The 24889-nt window shown below is 37.0% G+C and overlaps 1 protein-coding gene across 3 annotated transcripts in view; it reads left to right on the forward strand.

Moving 5' to 3' along the window:
• PALLD (palladin, cytoskeletal associated protein) overlaps window positions 1-24483 on the forward strand; it is a 168746-nt gene extending 144263 nt beyond the window's left edge. For 2 of the 3 annotated variants that reach the window (XM_013942177.2, XM_067297892.1), the window contains 8 exons: window positions 1036-1257; window positions 6314-6463; window positions 10833-10927; window positions 16163-16295; window positions 17266-17473; window positions 18211-18376; window positions 19804-19937; window positions 20965-24483. In XM_013942177.2, the coding sequence (XP_013797631.1) occupies window positions 1036-1257; window positions 6314-6463; window positions 10833-10927; window positions 16163-16295; window positions 17266-17473; window positions 18211-18376; window positions 19804-19937; window positions 20965-21137 (1281 nt within the window). In that variant the 3' untranslated portion in view covers window positions 21138-24483. Of the gene's footprint in view, window positions 1-1035; window positions 1258-6313; window positions 6464-10832; window positions 10928-16162; window positions 16296-17265; window positions 17474-18210; window positions 18377-19803; window positions 19938-20050; window positions 20098-20964 lie in introns of all 3 variants that reach the window. The other variant, XM_013942176.2, reaches the window with a different exon arrangement.
• The last annotated feature ends 406 nt before the right edge of the window (window positions 24484-24889 follow it).

The raw sequence follows: 24889 nt of genomic DNA on the forward strand, positions 1-24889 counted from the left end.
GAAAGGCTACATGTCATTCCTAGACCAAAGTCAGAGATAGAGGATGGGGTATATGAAAGGGGGGCTTCATGTGAGATGTGCATTTATCTTAAACAACACAAGGGTCAGAGACAACCGTTGAAGGTCATTTGAAAGACTGCCTAAATTTCTGTTGACTGAGAGCACTGGCTAAAAAAGATTTTTTTTTTTCTTCTTTTTTTTTCTGCTTCTGAGCTTTCTTATGCTCTGGCTATCACTGAGATTCAAAGCAGGACATTCTTACTGTAAAGTAGATGGAGTGAATAGTTCAAGAAAAGAAATACTGTGTATGTTACAGTAACATTTTCCAAGTGTCTAAATAGCAAATTTACATGAGTAGTAGTGTTTTACACTGGATGAAACATTCTATTCTTCTTTCTAAATCTTGAACGTACTCATGACAAACTGTTTTTCTGAGGAAGAAGTTGATACTTCTGGCCAAACAAAGGGGAATATGGTAACAGGAGTGAAGGGAGGCAAGTATCATAGTTTGCCAGTGGTGCCATTTTCTCATTGTTATGAGCAACTGTAAATAAAATCATTGTAGCCTTCGGGTGCAGCCTCCAGTACAGTACTGTGCAAATTGCAGATGTGAACCATATGGTCTTTTGGCCATCTGGAAGCAAAACCCACCCTAAATCTGTGTGTACCCTCAAGGAAATATTAGTGTATGTCTTTCCTCTTTATGAACTGCTTCAGAATACTTTTATTCTTACAGGCTTTTTTGAAAAATGGAAAGAAAGCAACCAGTGCCTTTCCTTCCCCTTATAAATTAGACCTTAAGACAACATGAAATACAATTTTTGCCTCATACCAGACGTCTTCATTGTTTCACAGGGAAGTTACTTGGAGGCAAGGATTATAGTGTTTTTCTTCAACAAGTTACAGTTTCCTTTTATATGTAAAATCCTAATGGGTTGTCAAAGATCAGCAGAATACAAAAAAATTGTTAGAAACGCATCTTGCTAAGCAATGTGTTGAAGTTCGATGCTAATATGCACCTTTCTTGTTTGACAGGAGTATAAAGTCTCCAGCTTTGAGCAAAGATTGATCAGTGAAATCGAATACAGGCTGGAGAGGTCTCCTGTGGAGGAATCAGATGACGAGGTGCAACATGGAGATGATCCTATTGATAACAGTGTGTCACCGTATTTTGAAATAAAGCTGAAGCATTACAAAATCTTTGAGGGAATGCCAGTCACATTTACATGCAGAGTGGCAGGAAATCCAAAGCCAAAGGTAAGGAAAGAGGGTAAGCATTTCTAGAAGCCCTCTAAAGAGTGCCATATTGGTACCTTGCAGTGAGCTGCTGGACAGTGGACTGTGTATTACAGGAATAGCAAATGTCCCCTCTTGACGATAAAGATCCCTAGTTGGTATAAATTGTCAAATCTCTTTTGACATGATAGGAATTAGGCAATTTATACCAGCGAAAAATCTGACCATGAGGCTTCATCTCTAGCATACTCCTTCCTGAGACTTTATCTCGGTTCCTTTCCCCAGAAGTGATATTTCTGTCCTTTTTTGAGTTACCTTCAGGGTAGATCTGTACCACAGGGTGCAGTGCAATGCTCTAAATCCCCATGTGAGCTGGCACAGTGGTCCCAAAAGCAGCCTTGTCAGGTTACCACGGGTGATTAGCTCAGGCACAACACTGTGCTAATGCAAAAATACGTTGCTTCTGGTTCAGAAGCCGGTTTGGGATCTCTGCTTTCTGCAGCATTACACAGTTTATATCTACACACCCCAAGAAGGCTAAATTTGTTGGCAGAGGAAGTCAAATTAAAATACAATCAGCTCCCATGTATCCTAGCAGCAAGATGGACATGATGGTGAGGTTTATGATGATGAACTTCTGAGGGAGGACTGGGCTTCATTCAGCAAATGTAAAAGTACCAGTTGATGTGATACCAGTAGTCTGGAATAATATCTTTCTCTGGTAGGTCATGCTTAACCATTTCAAAATTTGCCCAGCGATCAGTTGACTCATATTGCAGCTGACAAACAGCAGCAGCTTCTTAAACTTCCTTGCCAAAGCCAGCATCTTCCAGTGAGGTCATTGCAGCTCTTACAGTGACCTCTCAGATAAGCTGCCCATCTTCACAGCAGCAAGGGCCACAGCTGTGTTCAGATCTCTTACCTAGTGTAAGTTCTACAGGTACTTAGGATTTTGAACAGAGATAAAAGCAAATGATTTGACATGTCCAGTGCTATAGCTGTATGGTATTACACAAACTGTAAAAAGAAAAAATGGACTTTGTCAGGTAGCAGAGGAAGAATAGCAGGCAATTACGGCATTGTCTGTGTTAGCAAGTGGTGCAGACCAGGAGGAGCAGATCTGTAAAATGAAATATCCATCCGTGCATGCATTTCAGGAGGTTTTTAACTTTGGGCTAGCTCTAATCTGGTCCCATAGACTGAAGCAGATGCAGCACATTAGATGTGTTCTTGGAGCACACATTCTGGCTTAGTTTCATCTGAAAGGAATCCAGTTCCTGTGCTCCAAGACCAATCCACGGTGTGAACCACTGCAAAGTAAGTCAGGATGATCAGTACACTCATTCAAAAACACACTCCTGCTTCAAACTGAAGCTAGTGTAAGATGCACACTGAGAAGACTGGCCCAGTTGGGCTGAAACCAAGCCTTTGATGTCCAGCATTACTTTTGAGTTTGGTATTATAAGAGAGTTACGCTGAATAAGGGTGGAAGGCAAATCAGTTCATTGGTGTTGGAGGTGCAGTGTGATGGAGAGGTAGTCTGTTTGCCTGAGGCTTATGAGTAAGAGACTGAATGACCTGTTATGAGTCAGCCTTAGTCAACTGTAGCCATTCCCTGATTTTCACAGTTTTCAATTAAGGTGTAGTTTCACAGTCAACTTAATCTGATTTAAGACAGATGAAAGAGGATGTCACTTGTTACTTCCCTCACTCTCCTTGTTTTGCCATTAGTGATTTCACAGCCAGGAAACCATATTGTTAGTACTTCCCCTAAAACACTGCGTTATGGAGGCATCTGATGTGAATGCGCTCCGATTCTGTGTCAAAGTGTGCACATTAAGAAGTGATTTGCTCTTGCACCTGGGACTGTGACCCTTTATTCTGTTCACTTACAGATGCTTTGTGAGATTTCTTAAATTGCTTGGGATGGAACCAATTTTTTATCCCCTTGGATAGCTACTTGTTAGCTGGACTGTGCAAACGTCAAAGGCCGTGTCCTCCTCGGAGAATGCCAAGATGGCAATTTTGAAATGCTCGATGATTGAAGGCAGCCTTTCTGCTGCCATTTGTTGAAGCTGGAAGTGTTGCCCCTGAATAAATTCTTTACTTTGGCAAATGAAAAGCTGGAAATAATTTACTAACTTAAAGCTCCTCCCTTCTAAGTGTTCTGTCAGCTCTGCCAAGGAATGGCTTTGGGAAGGACTGCAGCATTTCCAAAATCTGGCATTCATTACAAGGGATTTTTCTAAGCGAGGTTATTGGCTTATTTTTTCCCCTGAACATGCCATGTAAATTGAATACCGATGTGCCAATTCTGTCTTTGTAAATATGACTCTTTAAATCTGAATCTACTTTCGTTGTAGCCTTCAGCATATGTAAAACTATTTTCTCATTAAAATGAGAACTTTTGGTGATATGAAAGGGATTGCGGATTATTTCTTTTTAAGAGATATTTCACTTTAAAATTAGGATAATGCTATAAAAAAGGTTAAATGAACCTTGAATGTTGCACAGCGCTTGTATTGCTCTCTCTTGACATGGCTGAATATAATTCATAGTGATTAAAAATGACTGTGCTGCCCAAGATCAAAACCCCTTTTGTACTGTGTATTCCATTGTATTTTTGGTCACTACACATTGGTTTCTGAAAATCTGGTACAAATAAAGGCAATCCAGATGCAGTGTTCAGTGCTTACATAGTTTAATGGTACATTTATTAACAGGTATCCTAGAAAGGAAATACTTTATGACAAGGGCCACTCTATCCAGTAGTGGTAGTGTTTTACTTATTAACTCAGTTTCAGATAAAGATAGTATTAAGTATTTACTACGCATAAGTAAAAGTCATTGATGCCAATGCTTTTAAACTTAGTGGAAATGAGTATTGAACAACCTATGCATGACATTTGGATATCTGGTTCAGTTAATATTTGCATGTATTTCCATTTAATAATTCCTGGCATGTCTCCTGATATTTCTGATAAGTGTCTTATTCTTAAATAATTACTACTTAATGCAGTAGATTCCAAGCAACATTATGAAACATGTAAAGCATGCAAGTTAAAACTCATTTTTACAGTTATGTTGTTACCAACATCCATTAGCATGTGTATGTAAGCAATCAAATATCTTGTGCATCTCTAGTAAGTGCTCTGTCAGCAGATGAGAAGACATTACCAAATCTTTTGTTACCACCACAGAGTCTTTGCAAGACTGCTGACAGACAAAATGGGAAACAAGTATAACCAGCTATTTAGGAAATGAAATCATTTCTAGTTACACATAATGCTTGTTAATATAAAAACCATACATGGTAATTAATTTTTAAGGGAATTTTCCACTCATTCCTTCCAGTACATGCCATCCTCCAATCCATTGTGTTTTAGTGCAGTTTAGAAGTATACCCTTAATTTTTCCAAAAAGTGAATGAATCTAGAGCTTTGAAATGTTGGCAAGTATGAAGAAACAGGAATATTAAATTGTATCAGGAATTCTTCTTGGCTTTGTCACTTCATTTTTACTGGAAAACAAGCACCTTTTTCTCACTAAAAGATGTAAGTTCTCGCTTCAGCAATTACACTGAGGAAAATGGGTTTGCTTTCCTCATGCTAAGGGTCCCAGTAATCCTGTGACCAGAACAAATACAATTTCCTTTACCGTATGGTAAGAGAGATCTATCATCTTCTGCTGTGCTAATATTTCCTTCCTTCTGTCATACGGGGACGTGTTCTTCTCCCTCATCTCTTTGGCGGTAGCAGTGAGTCAGAAATGCTTTGTGTTTGCATTTTCCTATTCCTGTTACATTAGAGAAATTACTTGATTGGAAAAAAGGCCTGTGTGGCAGGGTCGGAAGAGTTCCCCAGTGGTTCAGGTTGAATACAAATCAGCCTCTCAAAGCTCTGGGTTAATCCATCCCAAGCGCGATTTGGTATTGGTCTCTGTACCTGCTTTCCATCTGTGTATATTCCTGTATGTGTTTTCATGCATATGCCATATGTTTTCCCCTTGTTTTCAGTGGGATTCAGTTTGGAGCTTTATCTTTACTTTTAAAATACAGCAAAAAAACCCCAAACAAACCTTGTTCAAAATTGTTGAAGCTTTTTTTCCCCTCAAGTAGGAGGCATTAAAAACACATACATGCTTTTTGTGTAATTTATAAATTACTGTAAGATATTATTCTGCATACATCATTTTTTGGCTCATCAAAACTAGATCTTAGGTCAGCCAGAGAATAAAATTATGTATCAAAAGTAATGGAAAAGACCTCTGTTCGATAGATAATTTAATTGTTCTGTACAACTTGGAACTATTGTTGGCCTGCAATTATTAAAGGGTATCTATACGCTGGCTTGCATCAAAGTATTTCCTGTTACTCTATGAAGCTGTCTATTTCTATAGATGTCTGTCACATCTGGGTGACACTGTTGGTTTAAATCATGTACTTTCACTGAGTTGGCCTATTTGTGTACTGAACTTGTTCATCTCCAGTGAGAGTGGCTGAATCCTTTTCTGGCTTTTTTGGGCTAGTCCAGTCAGTGTAATGGATATGTAACAAAACTGGTGTTTCAGCAATGAGATCATGACTTCTATTTTATTAATCATTAGACTAATTATTCCTATAATCATCTTGTTTTAAGCCTTTATTTTCTGAAAAGACAGCAATAGCATTTTTGAAGTGCTGTGTCCAACCTTTTCAGATTTAAGTGAACTAAAATTTTAAAATTAGTAATTTTATCTGATCGGAAACTCTTCTTTGTAATGACATTTATTTAGAGTCCTTGAAATGTTCAGGGGCTGTTCTGTCTTTGGGATTGGTACAGCCCTTATGTCTATGTCTTATGTAAATGTTTGTCCTGCAGTCTTTCTCTTTGAAAGATTGCTGTTCTGTAGCATGTCTTTACTGAAACTGGTTCCTGGAGTGTAGTTCTAAACTTTTTTAACTGATTGATCAAACTGGTTTCCTATTAATGCTTACCAGAGAGGTTTTCAGCAGTTGAGATTTGTTAGCGTCGTTAATTGAGAAATGATGGCAATAATCACCCACCTCTTATCAGTGGTGCTTTGTTTTTTGCTACAGATTTATTGGTTTAAAGATGGGAAGCAAATTTCGAAAAGAAGTGATCACTACCAAATTCAAAGAGAACCTGATGGAACTTGCTCGCTGCATACTACAGCCTCCACCCTGGATGATGATGGGAATTACACTATTATGGCAGCCAACCCGCAGGTAAATGAAGGTTTGGCTCCAGAGCAAACATGCTTCTGAACATAAATCTTCAGAAAACGATCTCATCTTACGTTTGCATGATTTAATTAAATGATGAAGTCACCATAAACTTTGTAAGTTAGATTTCTGTTTTCATCTTGCACTAGTAGGGTGGGACCACTCTATCTCCAAGAGATTAGCAAGTCAACAGCAATTTTTTTCCTAAGGTCTGGGGTTTCAGAGGGAAGGGGTATTTTTTTAATCACTATTTCTCCTTTTGTTTCAGCTGATATCATCTCAGTATCTTAACTGAGCATGGATATCATACATGTTATACAAGGGGAAAAAAAACAAGGTTACCAGCAAAAGTAACCCAACTCAGCTAAGCTCTTTTGTTATTCTTCTGTTGACACTGCTCACTGACTGAGGCCAGTGATTGCAATTCTACAAGGCAAAAAAATTCTAGCATTTAATATGTAGAGAGGAAGGTTTGCTATGCTGATCCCAAAGCTTTAAGCAATGTTTTTCTGAAGCACACAGTGTTACTGGTTTTCTAATACCATTTGTTCTTCACAGACCCAATACAAGGGCTGTGGAATATAAAAGAAACCCACTAGTGCATCAAACATAACTAAAGTCACAGTTCAAGCATCCTACTGAAGTAACTTTTTCAATCCACTTTTCCTACAGCACAGCAAATTGAGGGAAATGATTTGCATATGAGAAAGCAAGGCAGTAACATAACTTAGGGATATAATGAATTATTCTCTTCTGTAGCACTGAAGTGCTTGCCAAGATCAGAACTGCAAGCAGGATTACACTGTAAAATAACAAACTCTATCACTGAGACAGAGTTTAATCTAAACAGGAGTGTTGTGCTCTGTTGTGTGTGTTGCTAGGTTACTTAACATGACGCCTCCATTTTTGCATTACTCTTTTAACCGTCAGTCCTGCTCATGTTGTAGCGTCTTTGTGAAGTATGTGACTGTATGCACACATATGCATGACACACAATAGCACTTTTAACTAAGGCTCCTGATACCACAAAGTACAGTGTTTATATCTAGGTAGTTTAAACGTTATTTCCACATGTACAAAATAGTACTTTAGAGAAACAGCAAAAGGCCTAGGTAATTTTTCAAACTGGGAACTTCTACACAAAGAAGAGCGTTGTGTTATAATACTTGCAACCGTTTAAATTGTACAAAGTCACAGCAAGTTGAGAATTGATAAATACTTATATACTTGCTCAAGACAGGAAACAGATCCTGTTCATCTTCCTGTTAGTGTTGTGTTAGTGCATGTACAGTTCCCCTATATGTTAGTCCTTGATACAAAAGTCTTAGAGTACTTGATGGATAAACCGCCTTTGAGTTTGGGCATTGAAATCTGTCCCTGAATAATTTTTATAAGCATATTTAGGGTCTACTTTTAACACTAGTTATTCTGAATAAAGCTTCTTTGATGACACACCAGTTAACTAGATTATCAGCTGTGCCCATTGCTGACACTGGTTTCTTGGTGGATTTTTAAGTGTACTGAAGTGAAAAGTTTCTATATTGTTCCTAATTTGGGGATTGAAAAAGCAATTGTGAAATGATAAAATTCCTTGCCTGTGCTTTTTCTTCTTTGGAGAAGAACCAGAAGCATCGTTCACTGGATCCCCTAAACAAAACATCTGTTTCACCAAGCCCATTAGAATCTGTCTTCACAGTGTAATTTCCAAGTAAACATAATTGTATCTCCTAGCATTAGCTTGCTTTCACTATGTGTTCAACAGTATAGTGGAGGCAAAGAACAGCTAGGAGTTAATGTACTAGCCTTTCGCACTAAAAGATTTGGATTCCAATTCTTTTAAGTAATCCTGAGTGGAAATAATTTTGGCTTAGTTTCCTAAATTCTAATGGAAAGTTGTCTACATCTCGAGCTATCATGAAGTTAGGCAAATTTGGCAATCTTTCCTTAGGAAAAGCAAAATACATGAATATAAGGGAGCTCCCATCAGGTTTCTGACAGACTGGCAGAAATTTGCTAGACTGTGGCTGAGTTTTGGTCAGGGCCATTAGGACCACCAAAGTAAAACGCAGAAAGGCATATTCTTAGCTGGAAGAAATGGATTTCGTTTACTAAAGCAAAGGATCCAGTTCATTAAAGCTCTGCCTGTTTATGCCTCTGATGAGCTGGACTAATACTACAGCATTCCCATGAGCAAAATGACTACTAACTCACCTTGGAAATTAGCTGTGGTAACAACTTCTGCACCAGGCCTACAATATAAAGTGCAGCAGTCTGGAATTCAGGTTCTGACAGCAGTACAATTTGCCATATAACTTAATCCAGAGCAAACTGACCCCAGACCAAGAACACCACAAAATCATGCATGTTTCAGCCCTTTAGTGATGGGTTACATCCCTTAACTGATCTCGTTCCAGTAGCTGTAACTATGAACTTAAGTCTGTATTTTTGCCTTCTTTCATCTCATTTTCACCTTCCTTTGCAAGCTGCACCCCCAGTCCTAGGTCTATATTTCCTGATGTTCTAGGCCATGTTCTCATGGATCACTTGCCCCTCACCACTTCCTTCCCTTTTCCAAATCTTTGGCCTCCTGCTTTTTCTTCCCTCTCCAAATTCCTTACAGTCCTTCATCTTCCCATTTATGATGCCTTCATGTATTGAAATACACAGAAATTAACCCAAAATGAGTGAATTCATCACCTGCCAGCAAAAGGTTAATATGCAGTGGTGCCTAAAATAGAACTATATTTGTTCCAGATGTTTTTAATGGTCTTGTACCACAAAAAAAAGTTTTTGCTTAAGAAACTGCTCCAGGTCATGAGCAATGGCTTATTTTAACCCAAGTATTTTTCTTGTGGACTAACTGGGTCATGGGAATAAAAATGGGACGCAAAACTTCATTTCCAACAGTGCAGCAGTAACAAGAGCATCATTACTGTTTGGCACCTGCTTAGTGACCTGTGTGAAATTGTTTGCTGGACTGTGGCCAGTTGTTAGCAGCTATTTGCATCCCCCTCCTGCCCCCTGCCCCCAATTACTATGTCATATTTGTCACTTCTTTTGTTATTCATGCTGACAGATGTGAGTGTGGAGTTCACATACACTGCCAGGCTAATGCAGATGCTTGCTGCACTAGGTTGGGGGGAGGAGAGATGTACATCTTCTATATATTTATCTAAAAGTTCTTAAAAATTAAAATTTTTAAAAAATGATTAAAATTATTACATTGTTATATTTACATAAAAATATATAAACTTTTAATACAGTATATATACAGCTTTTATAGTTGTATCTAGCATAGATGTTTGTTTAAATATAAAATACATTTTGTGCTGTGATTTTAGCATATAGAGTTGCTAATTCAATATTAAACCAGGCATCACCTTCATTTTATTTCCCTTTGTGCTAACTCCAGAATGTGTAGAAGTCTATTTTTTTTTTGGATAGCACCTCATAGATAAGGCTTTTTCAAGCTATCCCACAGCTAAAAATTCTCTTGCTGCTTCTTACATCAAGCTCTGCACCTTTTTTGCTGCCCTGAAAAGTGCCGTTCTGTCCACTCAAGTCCACCTCAAATGGCTGATGCAAAGGTGACCTCAGGCTCTTGTTTTGTCTCCATCACATTGCTTAACTTTGCCTATCGCCCCTGGCTTCCAATATTTTTAGCATATTTCCCTGCAAATATGTCTGTTAGTTGTAGCAGCACTGTGTCACTGTCTCCTCTTGAGTGTGACCCACTAGGTGCCAGCAGAATGGACTATCCGATACCCAGTGATGCAGTCAAGTGGGATTCCCCCCCCAAACAAGGGTCTCTCTTCAGAGGGGAACCTCAAAGTACTTGAACAGTTCTTTTGTTTTTTGCATTCATGGACTTTTGAGCTGTGAGCCCACCAGATGAAGTGGACTAATCCACTTTGGACACAGGAGATCTGTCATTACCCTGCAACTTTGCCAAGTGTCATTTACAAGGGTGGCTTATCTTGAACTACTTGTTGTATTGCCTTTTTTCCATTTGCCAAACACAGAAACCTCCCAGTACTCCCACATCAATAACTTAGCCAATATATTGTATTAATGACTTAATTGCTGGTGTTCCTAATAATCTTTCTAAAAGAAAAATCTTCCAGGATGTAAAGTAAGCCTTGGAATATTTTAACCATGACTTTGTTTACAGTCACAACTGTTGTTAGATTGCAAGCTGATAAAATAGCTTAATATAAGAAGTTATTTTGACAAATGCTTTTAAGACTTTGTGAAAGATAAGACCTGCAATACAATCTCAGCAGGTGGGCAAAAAGAAGACATTGGGCTGAAAATTTATTAATAGTACATGCTTTAAGTATTTTAATTTTCGTCCTCTCCATAATCATAACAGGGCAGAGTAAGCTGCACTGGAAGGCTTATGGTTCAGGCTGTAAATCAAAGAGGCCGTGGTCCTCGGACACCTCCTGGTCAGCCTCATATTAGAAGGTACTTTATGCCTTGTTTGTTTTAATATGTGCTTTGCAAAATTACCATGATAAATAACGAATCTGAAGTAAGAAGGTAAGTTAGCGGTATGGCATACAGGAAGAAATTTCACCTTTGCTGTCTAAAAATTTCTGCAAACTTTGCATGCTCAGAATTATAAGCAACCTCTGAATTTACGTGACCTTTAAGTATTTTGTGCATCTTCTCTGTCCTCTCTGCCCTGTGACATTCACTAATTACTCCTTATCTCAGTTTACACTACAAGCTGTCGGGCAAGACCTTGTCACTTACTGTTTTTTAAAACATCTCACCTAATTGGGAATTGGGATTCTATTGGGAGTCTATACTTTCTGCAGCTTTTAGTAAGTATTCATTTAAAGAAACAGTAGAAATAACTCCCTACCACAAAGTTTAGATTTATATTTGAAATATTTTAGTATTTCAGTGATTTCAGTTCAGGTTCTTCTAAGGAATTAGGAGTCAGAAATAAAGCATTTTACTTATCTTTTGTGAAGTTTGTGATTAATTCACATCTGAATCTTTGGTTTATGTTTTTGGACCATATAAGGGAATCTTCCCTTCAAAAACCCTTTTTCATTACAGAAAGCTTTTATGAGGCTATTTAACACAGCTGAGACATCTTTAGACTACACAAAAAAATCATTTTGGTTAACCAAACAGAACTGCTTTCAAGGAAGTACAAGGGCTCCAGTTCAGGTCTGTGTGGTGGTGAGGCATGTGTTTTGATTAATGGCTACACTGACCACAGAATCTCAATATTGGCTAATTATAACATATAGAGCAGATAAAATTACCTATGATCAATGTGCAATAAAGAAATTCAGATACTTACCTTGTAACAGTTAGCAGTAGTAATAGTATGTATTATAGAATTGCTGCATGAAAACCAGGCTCTTTTTTCCCCTCTGATAATTAGAAAGTTGCTCAAGGTGAAATCTTTAAAAGATCTCATCAGTCTTATTTCTGCACTGTACAAACTGGGGCCCCCACAGTCCTGCAGGCGCTTCCTGCCGCCTGTCATGGAGGCGTCCTACCAGCTGCCCCATAATGTTTCACCTTTAGGCCCAAAGCTCAAATCACTTGTGCAGGGGAGTATTCTGCTATCGCTAGATTGTCAGAACAGCCTCCCCAAGCTATATCCATTCGGTGTAGCCTGTCCAGTAAATAAGGCAATTTACACCTGCAAATAATGGGTAAATGACAATGGCACTTTTACAATGAAAAGTATCTGTTAAGTCCATGACGGGAAGAGCTGCCATGAAGGGTCAGGTTTCAACCACGTTAGTCGATGCACACACATGAAGTGAGAAAGAGGAAAACATCTCTAAAAACGGGGAAGGGAGAAAGAAAAATGCAAGCCAGAGAGCACTAAGCAGCTGACACTTTTGCACCTTTCTGAAGGATAAAATGTGCATCTGTTTTTTTCTGTGACAGGCAGAACCCTTGGATAATAATGGGGGAGGTTTGTTTTGCAACCTCTCCAAATGCAATTGAAACCTGAGGCTGCTTATGTCTGGTATTTGTAATTGCTGCAAGCCCTCAGGCAGCTATTGTAGTTTTGGATGGGTATCCAGTAGAGTTATGAATTATAAATAAGAGATTTCCATATAGTAGTTTAATTAAAATTAGAGCAAAGGGAATTCTCATTTCCAGTACAATTACCAGATTTGAAGGTCTCATCCTAATTATGTTTGCTTACTTAAGGTCTGCTTCTGCTAATCTTCAGCACAGTACTATTTCTGTTTAGCAACATTTCTCACTGTTCCCATCATCCAGTTCTTCCTGAAACTGATGAAATTTGATCATGTAATATATTCCTAAACCAGACTCCCACCAATACCACAATAATATGTTCCCCAATACAATGGAATATTTGTCATATGCATTTTTCATATACTTTTGGTAAGTGATACTTCTGTGGCATTAAGGCTTTTTTTTCTATTTTTTTTTACCTGAAAGCAACAAAAACTTGTTTACAAGTATAATTATTAGCTTTATGAACTTTATGATTTGTTACACTGTTCACAGACTTTTTCCTGAAGTGTTTTAAATGTTTCATAGAATGTCTTTTGGCAGAAGAACTTACTGTTTTTGATATCTTCACTACTTTACAGCTATTTTAAAACATTTTCTTTATAGTTGTGTTTAATTTTTAATGTTGTATTTTTCTGCATTTTGCTTAGCTTGCTGATATTACCCCCTTAGTATTACTTTAGGGGAAAGACTTCTGAACTGTCTGAAGTGTACAAAGTTGGGGCTAAATCCCTTACCCATCATGACATTCAACCCTTAGGCACCTAAGCTGTCTTGTAGTGCAATGCAATCAGAGTCCCAAGCAAATTAGCTTTAAAAAGCATGAGATTTAAGAAAGATTTAAAAGAAGACATATTCTTACTGCCCTGCTCTAAATTAGAGGATTAATTTGAACGTAATCTCCCTTATCCCAAATTAGCGATCATTATAGTATGGTCAGTTGTAAAGTCTTCCCCAGCTTCTTGCTCTCTGAAATTCCTAGCACATTTATCTGTACCAACCCATGGAGTCTCTCCAGTGAGATTGTGCACACTTCAGTGTGTGCACATTTAGCACCTGGTGTCAGTATTGCTTAGACTGTCTTTGCAATTTGATGTCCATATCACAACTTCTAATGAACCCCCAAATAATCCAAGGGTATTCCAGCTTCTTGCCATTCATCATTCCTAAACATGTGAAGTACTTGGCTCCACTCATTTCTTTATTTCTTTAAAACCACAACATGTTTTAGGATAAAAATAACTCTAGTTTCACTTCTCAAGGTAAAGGCTTAAAAGTAGTGTGCAATTTTTGAGGAAAACTTATAAAGAGTTTAAATGAAATGCATTATTAATTTCTGACCCTAGGCTGAACAGTATTCTGATTTTAGGTTTCCTTTTGAATATGTAATTTGAAAGCTTAGTTAAGGAAGGATTTGAGAAAAAAACACCAGAAAAAATTGCTTTGGTGATAAACTTGTAACCTCCCCCCCCCTTCCCCCCCCCCCCCCATTTCATTTGGTGTAGATTTTCCAACCCCTCACCCCCAGTTTTGACCAATGCTGCCTTTTTATGCAGCGGCAGCAGTGAGATAGTGGCTTACAGATACATTTTCACACTTCTGTAGTGCTAATTAACTTAACCTATTTGGCTTAGCCTTACAAGTAACACACATTAAGAAATACTAGTTACTTGTACCTTATTAGGTTGTTACCTTATAAACCGTATCTGAACAGGATGCATATAAATATCACAAAGGCAGATTCTGCATGGGCTGCTTACACTGTGTAGCACTGACTAGATATCATCACTTCTGGTTGGTCTTGCAGAACTCATTACCCACAGGTAAGACTGCAGCCTTTCTTTATTAGCCCCCTATCTTCCATCCCTGCCGCAGGCATATTAGGTATATGGGCAAAACGGATAGGAACAAGAGCTCAGCTTTCCTTATGAGCTGTCATGCAGCGTCATCGCTAAAGTAGCTTTGGGCATGCCCAGTGGCAAAAAATTAGGTACTTAAGATATGGATTTAGTCACCTGAAAAGTTGCATAAGCATTTAGTATACTTCTCATTTCAGTATCCATTCCTAAATTAAGAAGCAGTTTGTGCTAGATTTTTCCTCCATGCTTGCTTATAGTTTAGCTGCAGGAAGCATGAGAAGATCATTAAAAAGTCAGCATTTATCTATTTATGACAGATCATACTTAAGGTAGTACAAACGATGATCTGTCAAAATTCAAACAGAGCAATGATGGAGAGAAAGGCAACAACAAACCAAATTCAAACAAGTCTAATTTAACTTACCTCAATGGAATAGAAAGTGTGGATCTGGAGTGTTTATGTTCCATACAGTAGTACAGCGTCTTTTATTCCAAATGTAATTGTTAAGGGGTTTAAGCTGTTTTGTTATGATTTATTTTAAACTAAAGAAACTTCCCTGAGCTATAGAAAATGCAGTATAGTCATATATACTGCAAATGTTGGCTAAAAAGAAACACCCACAAAGGCTAATATGATATGGAAGCTTTGCATTCAGAAAGTGGAATTTCACTGTAAGATGTCACTGATAAATGTTATCTTTAATGATATTTGAATAACTTCTTCACTGCAACAGGATGTTACTGTGGGTAGCAGTTGGGTCTAGAAGGGAATCTATTGGAGCTGATCAGGCAAGGAAAATAATGATCTAAAACTTTGTTTTAATGACATGCTTGCTTTAATTTCTAAATCACACAAATAGAATAACTCTAATTTCAATTGGAAACAAAATCCAATTAAAAAAGGAACGGCTTAGACAAAGATTCAATAGATTAAATTAACAGGCAAAACCAGCTGATACTGGAAAAGTATTAAACTGTATTTTGGAAGCTTATGGTGGAACTGCTCATTAGTACTATTTCTGGGGAGAGCTTGTTTGTTTTTTTTTAAATAAACTTTTTACAGTTCTTTTATTAAGAATAGTTTACAGATGAAAGCTTTTCCTTCTATTGCTCACAAATGAAATTCTTATTGTTTGACACCACAATTCAGTGGCTTTGAAAATGGTCAGCAATATCTCAAACAAAAAACTATTAGATGAGAAATAAATATCCAGAGCAGTTATACTTTAATTCACAGAATTTTCTGTATGGTCTTCTGTAGTGTAAAACTAGAGAAAATGAAAAATGTCTTATGTGGAAAGTCTCATCTCAAGTGAGATGAGCTAGCTTTTAGCTGCTATCTTTTTCTGAAAAATAAACATAATTATAGACAGTACTTACACTTTCTGGTGTAATCAGCAACAGTGAAGGGCTTAAATACACAGAACACAAGAGATGGGGAGTTGAAGATATATGCTAAAGGCCTAACAACTTTTTTTTTTTAATTTGTATTTTGGTAATTTAATTCTAATTAATTCTAAACCAAAAATACTATCATGTATAAATAATATTTTTTTTAAGTAAGTGTAATTATTCTGTAATAAAATTGTTTTCTAGATTGTATTTTGCCACAAGTTGTACATTAATTGAAAGTAATAAGTACAAAGTGTCGCATTTATCTCAGTCTGAGCTAAATGCCACCAGTATGTGTGTGTAAATATGGCGTGATTATACTATATATCAAAGAAGTGACTTAAAATTTAAAACAATCTGGTAAGTGATTTTAGTTCTTGTGATTTAGCAGAGAAAAAAAAAAATTACCTTTATTTCATGTTATTTTAAGACCACGATCTCGATCAAGGGACAGTGGTGATGAAAATGAACCAATTCAGGAACGATTCTTCCGGCCTCATTTCCTGCAGGCTCCTGGAGACCTGACCGTGCAAGAAGGAAAACTCTGCAGAATGGACTGCAAGGCAAGTATCAAGCAAAGGGTAACAGCTACCTTGCTATCATGTTAGCTGTGCCAAAAAACAAGTTAAATAAGGGTTTTTTTCTAGCTATTTAACCTATTGGCAGTTACAGTGACTGTCAATAGGTTAATTAATCTCACTGCTTATGAGCAAGTTGGCAATAGAAAGTTTGCCTACCCTCCAGTGGAAGTGCTTCAGGCAAATCTTGCAGCTAACAAAAAAAAGATTTTTAGAATTCAGCTATGTTGCGGGGGGTGGGGGCGTAACAGCAAACATTATAAACACAATGTGCTTCTCAATTTTTAGTCCCTTTAGCACTTCAGTTTTAATCTCTGCTTGAAGTTTCAGACACTCTAATCTTGATTTATGATTTTGCCTAAGAGAATTAAGACTCAGACTTCTTCTGTTTACTTTATGCTGATATATTTGGGAGCAGCTATTTGTTTTCAAGCAGTACCTAGAGCAAATGGCATCGTTTTCAACAGTACAAGTTTGGTTCACATAGACCAAGTATAAACTAGTGCAGACAGCACTGTCACTAATAAGTTAGTGGAGCGGAATTTAGAGTTCAACAATTAGTTAGCTAACATCCCTTTGTCTGCAAGCTTTCCACAAGAAATTAATCTAGAAAGAAACATCTCTTCATTCCACGTGAAGAGCAAACAATCAAAAAAGACAAAAGGTGTCACCCTGCCTTTTGTTTTGCAATGTATTATTATTTAGATTCTAGCATATCTAAACACTGATCTTTTTTCAGTCACACCCATGAAACATGCTGTAATTCAGGGAGTTGGCCAGAAGGTAAGTGAATACAACTGAGTCAGTGTATAGTTCAGGATAGAATTAGACCTTTAAATCTTGTGGTACACCTGCACTAGCAAACAAAACCAAACTTCCCTGAAGTAACAAGTCAGGACTTCTCTAGTGTTTCGTATGTCTAAGACCATTTCCCATTATTCTGTTCATGCTTAAGGTTAGTGGATTACCAACTCCAGATTTAAGCTGGCAACTTAACGGAAGACCAATTCGTCCTGATAGTTCTCACAAAATGTTGGTGCGCGAGAATGGTGTACACTCCTTGATCATAGAACCAGTCACAACTCGAGATGCTGGAATCTACACATGCATCGCCAGCAATCGAGCTGGTGAAAATACATTCAGCCTGGAGCTCATTGTTGCAGGTAACATCTTCAAACTAAGCTTCCATCCACACTGAGCACTGTAAGGGTTACATGAAAAAGGAAAATGTAAGTGCAGTGAAATGACATGATTGGGAGGTGGGGAATTAAAAGGAAACAAGTAGTAACAGAACTATACTATATTTGTAAGTGATACATTTATGTTATGCTTTGGCATAAGTTAACTGGCACATGATCTCTGTGTACGCAGTCAGGAAAAGAGGGCTGTTGACCTGAGGCATAGTTGAGACCACAAACCAGACTAATTACTTCAGTAATGTTTTTTTAATGGCAATTTGTACACACTCATATCTTCCTATGAGTTGTTAGTATGATACAATTTGTGTATTTCATAGGATATTAAATTAATGCCATTTCAGCCTTCTGGTAGAACGGATCCTGCTATAATTAAAGACCTCCATACTTTTAAGGAGAACAAAGGAGCACTGTTTAACAGGCACAGTGTCCCCAGTTCATCTAGTCTTGATGCTCCACATTTGAATTCTTTCTAGGAGGCGGGAAATCAGCTTTACTGGAGCTCACTTTTTTCTTCTTAAAATACTGATGCGACAGTTTTCCTCAGATGAACCAGGACTGGACTTTGTGATTAATGAGGACAATACTAAGTTTCCTGACACTTAGATTTTTCATTATTGTTTTTTTTAGCATATTGCTGAAAGAAAGGCTACATTTTGATAGACTAGTGTCAACATTACTGCAATCTTTATTTATTTTCACAGCTAAGGAAGTACACAAAGCACCTGTGTTTATAGAGAAACTACAAAACACAGGCGTGGCTGAGGGATACCCAGTGCGACTGGAGTGTCGAATTTCGGGGGAGCCATCTCCTCAGATATTTTGGAAGAAAGAGAATGAGTCACTCACATACAACACTGACCGAGTGAGGTTAGAATGATTTAGAATAATATCTCCCCATACATAACTTCAATGACTATTTATCCTGTAATACAAATGAAAGACTAGAAGGTCATAAGAATGCTTTGTGTGAACAGCAGCTCATATATATTAACTAGCTGTTATAATACTTTATGACATTTACTCAAACTTGCAGTCAGGCTGGTGATAGAGCCAGAATTAACATATTAGTTCTTTTTTCCAGCCTTGTATTTAAACAACTATTTTTGCACTTTAACCAAGTTGAGAAATAATCTTTTCTCTTTTAGAACTAAGGCTTAGAGTAATTTACTGGTGAAAACCTAGACTAAGTAAAGCTATCTGCTTCTCAGCAGGAATTTTGATTCACAACTCTGCTGTGCAGTTAAGCAACTCAGATTCAACATTAAAGAGCTTTGCTAACTGACGGTAGTGGACTATCTAAAGTATTCATACCATGGCAAAATAGTTAAAGAAACAAAGGAGGAACTAGACCTCTGGTGTTCCTTCTCCCAGCTAACTGTCCTGATTACTAGTATGTAAATTGTGCGCCATTTGGCCCACAGTTTAGTTACTTCCACACAAGTGGAACTAACTGCATGAGATAACTGATGGGTTTAAATTCTTATTACAGATAAATGCTTATGCAGGGCTTAAAACTCGCAATTTTCCCCAGCATTTCCTAAATTCTAGTTCAAGCAGGTTCCTTCCTTGCTCAGCCTTCTCGCTTTTGTCACCTTCATTCTTCAGCACTCCATTTTTCCATGCCTCCTTTAGGAGTGTAGGCACCTAAAAGTTAAGCCCAATACTCCTATTACTGCTATTTTCTGTGAATCTAGCTATGAGTTAGTGCTAGTTTTTAATCACAAAAAATAACTTTATATGGAGATACGATGGAGGGAATGAAAAAGGAGTAATGTTATACACTTTTTTTAAATACTAAGATCTACGAACTTGTCATCAGTATTTTGTAACATTTTGTAGGAATGTTTAAGAGCAAACTCATGATTCTGAGAAAAGAAACTTATTACTGATTTGATACTGTAATAAATTGTTGCTATCCTTCTAAATAACTAAGAATATTTCAGTACCTCATTCCTCAAGTCAAGTCTTTTATCATTCCCCCAAACAGTCAGGGTAAGTTTTGACTTCCCTACTACTTAAATCAGATTTCTACATGTCTTAATCTGTAATTATGAAAGAGAGGTTACTTGAAATATTTTTGCTTCTTAGTTTTTATTACAGGATAGTAAATTACCAAATATGTAACTGTACTCCAGGTTTTATTTTCCACTTGCTAATTTCAGATGAAGTTGCATATTAATTAAAAGTGGACTATAATTAATCTGTAACTGGGATTGGGTCCATTTATAATGACATTTAAAAGTAGTCTACAATGGTTTGCATTTAAATAGTAATTTTGTTTTTCTTCTGTTTAGTATGCACCAGGATAACCACGGCTACATTTGCCTGCTTATTCAGGGAGCTATGAAAGAGGATGCTGGGTGGTATACTGTTTCAGCTAAGAACGAGGCTGGGATTGTGTCTTGCACTGCCAGGTTGGATGTTTATAGTAAGTGACGTTAATTTTCATGATCAGTTTAATACCCCAAAAAGCAACAGTTTTAAAAATTTCAGTTTATTCACAGAATGGTTTACATTGATCTCTTTTTCTTTTGTTTATAGTTTCTCCTAATAACGATCCACATCAAGACAACAAATGCTCTGTCAAAGTACATTTCACCATCTTTCAGATACCTATAGCAAAATGAGCATGCATGCTTTTTTTTTTTTTTTTTTGCTTAGTATATTAAACATAGTGAATTAACATTAGATAGTGGCATGATTACCTTAGTTTTGTGGATCATTATTACTATTGCTCTGCTAGCACTTCCCTAACCTTTTGTATTCTTTTGTACATTAGTCTATAATACACCTGTGACAGCTACCAAAAATGCAGTTGTTCTTAAAGCTTTCTGCTTAATTAGTCAGTTCATTCCAATGCAGCTCCTTATATAATGAATACTTTCTTCAACCAAAATTTCTAACCAGTCCTTTCATAAGAGTAGTAAATGAGAGGGAAAAAAATTGAATGATAAAGGATGGTTTCTGGGGTGGCAGGGGTAGTTGGACATGTGAATTACACATTAGGCTCAACATTCTTCAGGATACACGGGCTGACAGTGGCAACCAGATGATTTCCTTTCATATACAACAAATAACCCTAGAACAGGCCTGCCACTGTAATATTAGTGCACAGAAACAAGTACCTTGCTGTTACTCTTTTGTATGACAGAAGGAAAGGTATTAGGATGCACAACTTTGAAAAAAATAAAAGGTATGAGGGGAGAAGGCAACGCCAAAGCAAAGTAACAAACAGAAACTATTGTTTCTACTTAACTGTATTTGAAGGTGAAACTAGATGCTGAGGGGGGGGAAAAAAACACTAAGAAATCAAACAAGCTTATCTTTGATATTATGCTTTTCTGATGCTCAGGAATTAGTATCTCCTTTACTAATGGTTGATTGTGCATCGGGTACACTTTGTTGCAGACATCAAGATGGTTGAATTTTATTATTATTATTTTTTTAATCTACAGCTCAGTGGCAACAACCGCCTCAGACAACCAAGCCAAAGAAGGTGCGGCCTTCAGCCAGTCGATATGCGGCACTTTCTGACCAAGGACTAGACATCAAAGCAGCTTTCCAGCCTGAAGCAAATCCAGTTCATCTGACAATGCCATCTGGCTTGGTAGAAAGCGATGATCTGTAGATCCAAGCTGCCACCTCCATCTTTCTTTCAAAGCAGAAACACTGAAAGCCATTGCCTTGACCAATGATACTCCTATGTCACTTTATGCAAAGGCAGACACCTTCAAGTACAAAAGGTAAACAACAAACACAACAACCATATATTCCTTATTCATTATACCAAATTAGAAGAATAGATAGATTATTAATAGAAATGTACACATTGCACAACAAATCACATTCACCAGTTCCTTATACCTAAGTTGCTTCAGCTCTTACGAATAACCCTTTTTTCATAAAGGCCAAAATACTACAGTGAGACAGACTTTTCAGAAGACAACACTATTTATCGCTACATGCCTTCATAAGCAACAAGTAGATGCTACACAATCTTAATGGTACAAGATATTTTATTTGAGGCCATTAGATCACAAAATTAGAATGTATGGTTATCTGTAGTTCTAAAATGGCAGTGCATTCTGATAGCTACAATGAACAAGTGCAATACTGTAAGAATAAAACAAGAAGGGACAAGGAAGAGAAATGTAAGCAAATGCTGTATCTTTGCAAACTGCCTTCTATTTTACAATGAAAAAAAACCACCTTGCCTTAAATGCTGTTCGTATGGGCAATTCTATAATGCAACATCGACACCATAATTTTTAATTCTTTTCTATTTTTCCTTTTTGCCACCTAATAGGAGGCTTACTTATAAACATACAGCAAAGCTAATTTAAGCATAAATAATGTAACCTCTTCAAGATAATGAAGAATAAGAGCTGAGTGTAATAACAGTCTACTACAGACTATAAATCTTAGTACCTAGACAGAAAAAATGCCAACAATATGAACCACTGCATTAAGTTACTGCAAGGGGTGGGGGGGACAGGGCAAGACATTGGAACTCTCTATCGATTTCTTGCAAACAGTCTGTAATCTTGTAATACTACCACTGAAACATCTGGAATTCCAAGGTCAGCTGAGAAATAGGGAGTATATGTATGGGACATCTGACTGTTTAGAGCTTGTATAATATGTATGAGGATTTTAGAAATGTATAGTAAGTGAAAAAATGGGTTGGGACTGCAATATGAATTTAAATGACAAGTATACATCATAAGTGATAGGTTCGCAGATCTGAGGAAGTAGAGAATGAAGCTGGACTACAACAAAATTTGTGCCATTTTTTTTTTTTCTTAACACAGCACTTGTCTCTGGCAGATTTTTTTGCTGTTGTTGTTCTCCTCCCTATTGTAGGCTAATAACACCTCTTTTAATGGGTAGGGTCTGTGTGCAGTAGGTGAAATAATACCTTAAGGCTACTTTCAGAATGCAAGGCAAATGCACATCAAACTGGAGCCCTACCTAGTCAAACCTGACTAGGTAGTTTTAAATTAGAACCAAATGAATTTCAGATGAAGGGGAGGGAGGGATGGAAGAATTAGTAGGCCTGACAAGAAAAATGAGCATTTGATGGTACGAGCATACTTTGCCATGAAAGGAAAACACTGTATTCCTTATATGAAGCACATATATGGTATCTTTCATTATTTATAATAAAAGTTTTGAAGTCTTTTATCTCAGTTCAGTTATTCAGAAGTCCTGTACTTAGGAGTTTTTTTAATTTTGTAATTGTGTACACCATATATTGCATTACCGCTATACGTGTATTGCTTTGTAAGTACACAAAGTTTGTTTTGTTTTTTAGTGACTAATAAACTTTAGCACATAAGGTAGTACTATTCTATGCAAACTGGTACAGGATATGACCAGTTATGGGGATCGTTACTCTAAATTAATGTCATAGTCTCATATGGGAATAATCTGATTATATTCTAGAAAAAGGATGTCATATCATTTGCCAAATTTTTCTTGACTGTGACATGCTAATTTACTTTTTTTGTTTAGCTTCACTAGCATTATTTTGACACCTTTTATTTGTATTTATAAGAATGTACTATCATTACTTTGGATTGTTGTGCTGATATAATGTGGGTTTAACATCAATAAATATTACACAAATAGAAAGTTTTCCTTCTGGTAAAGGCTATTAACTGTTTCAGTACAAGCATGCAAGTGTAAGAGTTAGAAATTTAACTATTATGAACACAGGTGAAATGAGGGCTATATGAAGTTTCTAAAAATGACTAGAATTTGTTTATCAAAATATTCTCCTTATGACACTGAATCTTGTTTAAACAAAACAGAGGAACATGACCCATAAATGTGGAGAAACTCTTACAGAAGAAAAGTACCTGAAGATGCTTTTTTTTAATAACTAACTTAGGGAGAAAATGTGCAGGTCTATTTTCTGTATCTAGTATTTGCAATATGACATTGCTTACAACTGATTCTATGTAAGAGCAATGTGCAAGGGCTGTTAAATTGGTTTTCAGAAGAGACTAAGTAGGTAATACCAAAATCAAGCAAATAAAATGTTAAGACTTATTTGTAAAATCCTGTATTTTAACTAGCTTCTCTTCCTTTCCCTTCCATGCGAAAATACCAGGAAAGCTGCAAGATAAGAAAATTTTTCTTTTCAGGTTTACATATCAAGCATTGATCACTACAAATAGTATTATCACAACAATTAAGTCAGACCTGACATTAATGGTGATACTACTACTGAAGTCAATGAAGTTTCATCTACTTACAGTAAATCCGTCTTTGGCAGTAACAATCTCTTGTGAGCTAGTTAAGATGAGGTCATCATCACTTTTTGCCTCTGTATATATGTACATGCACACACTTGAGTAGTAAATCACATCTCTAAGCAGCAAAGTTGTTTTTATGAAAACACTCAGCTGTGTTGTTACCTAGTTACTGGGGCTGTTTGGGTTTACAAATTCAGAGATAGAAGTGTGGCACAAGAAAAGGACATAATTTTTAAGCCAAAACCTGAAGTTCTTGGCATCGAAGTAACTTTCAAAAGTTTAATCTCCCTCTGCAAACTCCAAAGATACAGAACATGAACTGCAAGTGTATAGGACAAAAAAAAAGAACCTTTCTGCAAGACTTTAGGTTTAGCTATAGGATGATTTTTTTAAGTTATTTAGGAAGCCTATCAATCCAAGTGTGTTCAAAGCAATCCAAAATGCAATGCAACTGCATTCAGGATAATAATTAAATGTAAACAATGCCCTGTCAAGAGTTATGTGCCAAATTCCACATGCATTAAGTTGTTTGGTTTTTTTTAGTTGGTTGACTACCTTAACACAGCATAAGCCTTTATCCCTTGACTTCATGGTAACAGCAATAATTAGTTAACATATACACAAGTTTTGCTCACAGCCAGTTAGAGGTTGGGGATCATACCCATAGTTCATTTTGAAATTGTAGCTTAATAAATTATAAGTTGTTTCTATGGATTCACTTTCAAAGACCATTTTCATTCACTTTGTTTGTATGTTAATAAATGCCTTGATTCCCCACTTATGGAGCCCCACATCCTTATCACTGCGAGCAGCCTAAACAGATTTAGCATGTGGTAAGTATTTCATGGGATCATATTAGCCATCATGTCATGATGCTAAGGATCAGCTGCATGCTCTAGCTGTGCAACTGATTTGCTGAACCCGCACTTTGCAGTACAGCTGGATTACTGCATGGATTGAAAATGCCTGCACAGGGTATGCACATTGACAACTTTTTGATCCACCACCTCATGATTCTGCTGTACACGCAAGGGGTAGAATTTTCTTGCCTTTTAACTAGTTCTCCTGAACTGGCTAAAAAAAACCCCAACGCTCCCCCTGTATAGTTTTTTTCTGTTTG

This window comes from Apteryx mantelli, chromosome 5, assembly GCF_036417845.1.
Source record: "Apteryx mantelli isolate bAptMan1 chromosome 5, bAptMan1.hap1, whole genome shotgun sequence".
NCBI classification, from domain to species: domain Eukaryota; kingdom Metazoa; phylum Chordata; class Aves; order Apterygiformes; family Apterygidae; genus Apteryx; species Apteryx mantelli.